Below are 5,711 nucleotides of genomic sequence, written 5' to 3'. Positions count from 1 at the left end.
GAGGGAGGCCCTCATACCACAAAAAAAAAAAAAAAAAAAAAAAAAAGAATGATAATGATGATGATACAATAACTAACCCTAAGAGGACTTTTATGTGTCAGGCACTGTACATGTGAGTGTGTGTGTGTGTGTATGTGAATATACACATACATACATATTCATTTAATCCTCACAACAACTTTTTATGCCTATTTTGCAGATGAGGAAATTGGGGCACAGAGAGGTTAAATTATGTGCCCAAAGTCACACATCCAATAAGTGATGAAGCCAGAGTTTGAAACCAGGCAGTCTGGCTCTCATGTCACACTTAATTTCTATGCTTTACCCAAGTGTCTAGAAAAAGTGGGAAATGAAAGACCAAGAGAGCAGCCTGATTTTCTTACACTAGCTCTTGTCACTCACCCGTGGTATCTGCTCCCTGTAGGCACCTAGGTTCGGGAGCCCTGGTCCAGTTTTCATCACCTCTCATCTAGATGACAGTAGCAGCCTCCTAATTAACCTCCCTGCTTCTTGTCTTACCCTCCCTTGCCTGCAGATTCTTCTCCATGTTGAACCAGAAGGAACTTTCTAAATTAAAAACTTAACCTAGTGCTTCCCAGCTTAATATCTTTCAGTGACCCCCCGCCATTGCCTCTAAGACACTGCATCTGATCTTGTCCCAGGCTGCCTATAATGGGCTCAGCTCTTGCCACGTCACACCTTATACCAGGTGCTCCAGCCTCACCAAAAAACTCTCTCCTCCTAAACAATGCATCTTCTTTCATGCCCTCCTCTGTCTGTGGTGCCCTTTCGCCTCCAACCCTTCAGTCTAATGGACTCCTGTTCAACCTTTAAGACCCAGCTTAAATATTCCCTCCCCTGTAAAATTTTCCCTGACTCTTCTTCTCTCAATTCTCTTACTATCTTGTATTTGCTTGTATTAAGTACTTAATTTTAATTTACAACTACATCGCACTGTATCAGGTAGGAACTTCTTTTGGCTAGGTACAGAGACCTGAAAAATAGTAGCTTAAAAAAGATAAAAATCAATTTTTCTTACAGGTTAGAGATAGGGTGGTTCCAGAAGATCATCAGGGATCCTACTTCCTTCTGTCTTTCTTCTGCACCACGGATCACTTCATGGTCCAAAATGGCTGCTGGAACGCCAGTCATCAGAGTCACATCCTACGAGGGAAGCAGAAGGAAGTAGGTGAAGTAGAGAAGTGCTCACTTCCAGCTGAGTTTAAGCAGTCTTCTCAGAAGCTTCATACAGTATTTCTCCTAAAATCTCATGGCCCAGAATTTAGTCACAGGGGCACACCTAGCTACAAAGGCTGTTGGGAAATTGGGCTAATAAATGCTTCCCTCACACACACAGACACAAAAGTATATACACACAGACACAAAAGTACACATGCATACATATATTTCTGTTACTAAAGAAAGGAGAAAGGAGTGTGAGCTCCCTTCAGGCGTGGAACAAGATCTTACTCACCTTCTACCTGGCACGCGGCAGGTGCCCAGTAATGGCTGGGAGATGCATTCCCACCAGAGACCAACATCCAGGAGAGAAAGTCCTTCTCCCTCAGCCTCCTCACCCTTTTCCTCTGTTTATACCTTAACCTCCATTGCATTTGTCAGAGCCTTCCCCAAAGTAGATTGATTTCCCAGACTTTCATTGCCTTCTAAAACCTCCTCAAACTGAGGCTGAAGTCATGAATCCTATTCTAAGAGACGCACCATCTGACCAAGGTTTCGCTTCCAGGGCTGGCTGCATGATGGAGCCTTTGTGGGCACAGATCACTGGGGACAGCGGGCCGCGGCCTCTCTGTGGGATGGCCCCGTCCCAAATCAGTGGCCAGGGGAGGAGCCAAAGCCCAGACCATTCCTTCTGTCAGTCCTGGATCTTCCAGTCTTGGAACTGTTAGAGGAGAAACCCGCTTAAATAGTAACTCTGAAGAGGGGCCCTGTGCCTTCTCCTGTTCCCCCCACTCCGCCACCGAAACAACCCCTACAACAAAAGGACTTCCTCTCTTTTCCACCAACAGAGAGGAAGAAATGGGTATAGTTGCTCTCGAGGGGGATTCTTAGACAGGCCGGGGATGGGCAGTGGAGGAAGGGAGTTGGAATTTTTCCTTTAGGGGTGTGATTTGGCATCTGAAACAGAGGATGCTGTTATCTCTGAGCATTGGGCAGTGGCATCCCTGTAGCCCTGGGGACTGAGAACTAAGCAGGTTCCTCTGAGTGTGGACATCCATCACAAGACTGTCTTCCTCAGGGAAACTCTATTTTGTGGCACCTGCACCTTTTCCAAACAAGTGTCTCCTTCCTTGGAGAGTAGACATGGGCCTTGGTGGGTAGATATGGGCCTTGGAGAGTAGACACAGGCCTTGGTGGGTAGACACGGGCCTTGGTGGGTAGATATGGGCCTTGAAGAGTAGACACGGGCCTTGGTGGGTAGATACGGGCCTTGGTGGGTAGATACGGGCCTTGGTGGGTAGACATGGGCCTTGGTGGGTAGATACGGGCCTTGGTGGGTAGACACGGGCCTTGGTGGGTAGACACGGGCCTTGGTGGGTAGACACGGGCCTTGGTGGGTAGACACGGGCCTTGGTGGGTAGACACGGGCCTTGGTGGGTAGATAACGGGCCTTGGTGGGTAGATACGGGCCTTGGTGGGTAAACATGGATCTCACAGTCCCAAGGCTTTGTTCTAGTTCATACATATCCAACCTCAGCTATGTGATGGGTGGAGCTTGATGTTGGTGGGCACCGTTCCTGCCCAGAGGCATTATTGGCGAGCAGAAAAAAAACCTTGGTGCATGAAATGGCATATGGCGCCTTATAGGGGTTTCTCTAGGAGAGCTGCCCGATGTGCAGGGTCACTGGGCTCATTTGCTGGTATCCACCCACCAGGCTGGTTTGCTTCCGGGTAGGGGCAGGAGTGGGGGAGTGGTCGATGGTGCTGCTGGGTCCCCAGGAGAAGAGAAGAAAGTGGAGGAAGCATCCAGAGCTCCCTCATTAATAGGCTTCTGGACACACCCCAAGGATCCTGGGCCGCGTGGCAGTAGGGAAGGTGGGCGTGACAAGACAAAAATGAAGATCGGATCCAGGTCAAATGGCGTCATGCCCACCAGTTACTAGGAAGATAAACTCTCCGCACTTGAGAACGAGGAAGGTGGAGTGGAAAATGGCTAAATGTTGATGTTTATCACAGCCTAGATGGCTCCCAGGTCACTGAGGGGAGCACCCTTTCCCTAGCACCCAGTGACTGCATTCACAAACAAGCTTGGACCCAAATGGCCCAGGGAAGCACTGGCTTCACCCTTCCAGGTAGGGCTTTTGAGACTTGACCTTGAGCTGACTACAGGCGCCTACTGAAGAGTGAAGAGTGTCCATGTTGTCATCGCCTTCCTTCACTGATATTCCAGATCTAGCTCATAGTCTCGCAAACCCTTCCTACTTTTTTTCTCCTCAGTCGTTGACTTATTTATTTAGCACATATTGACAGAGACGCCTGTATGACAAGCACGGTGCCAGCTGCTTGCCCATCTGTATTTGTACAAAACACTTAGGGCTTCCACTCTCCCACTTTCCTTGAAGCACCTAGCTTACTCCAAATATATATTATTTTCCAACTTTTAAGAGTGTCCATGTATTAGATTTCCAGGGCTGCCTTAACAAAGTACGTTTCCTGGCTTAAAACAATAGGAATTTATTGTCTCACAGCGCTAGAGGTTAGACTCCAAATCAAGGTGTCAGCAGGGCTATGCTTCTTCTGAAATGTGTATGGGAGAACCCTTCCTTGCCTTGTCTAGCTTCTGGTAGTTGTTGGTGAGCCTTGGCATTTGGGCTGTAGACACATCAGCAGTCCAGTCTCTGCCTCTGTCACCACATGGCCATCTTCTCCCTTCGTGTCTCTGCCGCCTTGTTACAAGGACACCAGTCATATTGCATTGAGGGCCCATCCTACTCCAGTATGACCTCATCTTAGTTACACCTGTAGCCACCCTATTTCTAAATAAGAATATGAATAATTCACATTCTGAGGTACTGAGGGTTAGGACTTGAACATTATCTTTTGGGAGGACACAAGTCAACCCTTAATAGTCAGGCACGAAGAAATATCTCTACATTGTGTAAAAAGCAACAATGAGAAGTAGGAATATACAAGTCAACTAATGCAGTGAGGAGTGGGGGGAGCCATGGGGAGCTGGAGAATGCACTGGAAGGTCTAACGGGCCCCGTCAGCACGGGATGGGCCCCACCTCAGAGTCTTCTCCAGGGAAACTGGAGGCCCAGATTTGTAATGTGGAAACTTCCAGTTTTGAAAAGTTTGAGCATCTACATCAAATCAAATCAAACACGTTTACGAGCTAGAGTCAGCCTGTGGGTCACCAGTTTGGAACTGCAGGTCTTTGGGATCCGAGCGGGTTTTCCCGGACAGCTTCGTTTCTTCTTGGAATTGGAAACAGTTATCTCAGGCTACAGAAGAGTGTTTAAGGGCGGGGTGGAGAGGGGCTGCGGCCAGGAGGAATGAGATGAAACAGGAGACGGAAAGAGCAGCCATAGACCCTGAAGGCCTCACAGGCCGTGGGGAGGAATGTAGCTGTCATCCCAAAGGAGATGGCCAGTCACTGGTTGCAAGCAGAGGAGCCACGTTTACAACCTGCGGACCCGTAGACCGCGGTCAGATCCTTCTCCGGCTCCCCAATAGGCCAGAGCAGAGGCGATGGCGGCCTGGGGGCTGGGCCGCGACCTGCGCAGTCCTGTCTTATGAGCGCCCTGCAGACAGTGACCTCTTGTGTTCCCATCAGATCTGCAGAAGCTCCTGGAGATGGTTCGGGAAGATGCTCAGAGAACAGTCACGATGGCAAATGGGGTGCAAAAACAAGCGGCCAGGTATGTTCTTTCGACACCTGGGCAGATAAAGATGTCAGCATCATAGTGATAACATTAAGCACAGCAGTAACCAATGGTTGAGCATTTCCCCTGTGACAAGCGCTGAACCGTGTACTTTGCTCACGTGTATCACCTCCCTGAGTTCTTCCAACGACCCTACCTGGTGTAGGTACTATTGTCTTTATTTTACAAATAAGGAAATGAGGTTCAGAGAGGCTAACGAATGAATGGTAAGGCCACAACTCGAATCCAAATCTTCCGTATTCCAAAAACTGTTCTCTTACCCACTCCGCTGCACTGCTTCCCAGAAACCCAAAGGTTATTCATTCATTCTTTTAGTGAGTATTTATGAATATGGATGGACCGTACTAATTATTGCAGGAAGTGTTATGAAAGAAAAGCTCAGACCTGTGAGAGGACACAATAGGGGCATCTGATCTAGTCTGGGATGGGGATGGGAATGAGAGAAGTTCCCTCCAAAGAAGAAACTTTAAGCTGAGATTTTGGATGAAGCATGAGAAAGAGCTCACCAGCCAAAGTCTCTGGGGCGTAGCCGGGAGAGCCAGCAAGGGGAGTGAATACTACAGACAGCACATGGTCAGAAGGGAGTGTAGCACCTTCAAGGAACTGAAGTGCTTCCCAAATGGGATGGGCAGAGATACAAGTCTGTCTGGGGACCTTGGAAGCCACCTCTAGGATTCTGATTTCTATCCTAGGAACAAAAAGAATCCTTTGGGGCTTCCCTGGTGGCGCAGTGGTTGAGGGTCCGCCTGCCGATGCAGGGGACACGGGTTTGTGCCCCGGTCCGGGAGGATCCCGCATGCCGCGGAG

General features: G+C 48.9%; 1 protein-coding gene across 1 annotated transcript in view; it reads left to right on the top strand.

Annotated features, from left to right (window-relative positions):
• Positions 1 to 4,926, top strand: part of CCDC60 (coiled-coil domain containing 60) — a 154,498-nt gene extending 149,572 nt beyond the window's left edge. Inside the window, exon 8 of the mRNA XM_028480553.2 lies at positions 4,796 to 4,926. Within this exon, the coding sequence (XP_028336354.2) occupies positions 4,796 to 4,926 (131 nt within the window). The remainder of the gene's footprint in view (positions 1 to 4,795) is intronic.
• The last annotated feature ends 785 nt before the right edge of the window (positions 4,927 to 5,711 follow it).

Source organism: Physeter macrocephalus, chromosome 19, assembly GCF_002837175.3.
Source record: "Physeter macrocephalus isolate SW-GA chromosome 19, ASM283717v5, whole genome shotgun sequence".
Taxonomy (NCBI): domain Eukaryota; kingdom Metazoa; phylum Chordata; class Mammalia; order Artiodactyla; family Physeteridae; genus Physeter; species Physeter macrocephalus.
The sequence above is the reverse complement of the archived record's forward strand: the minus strand, read 5'-3'. Positions and strand labels throughout refer to the sequence as shown.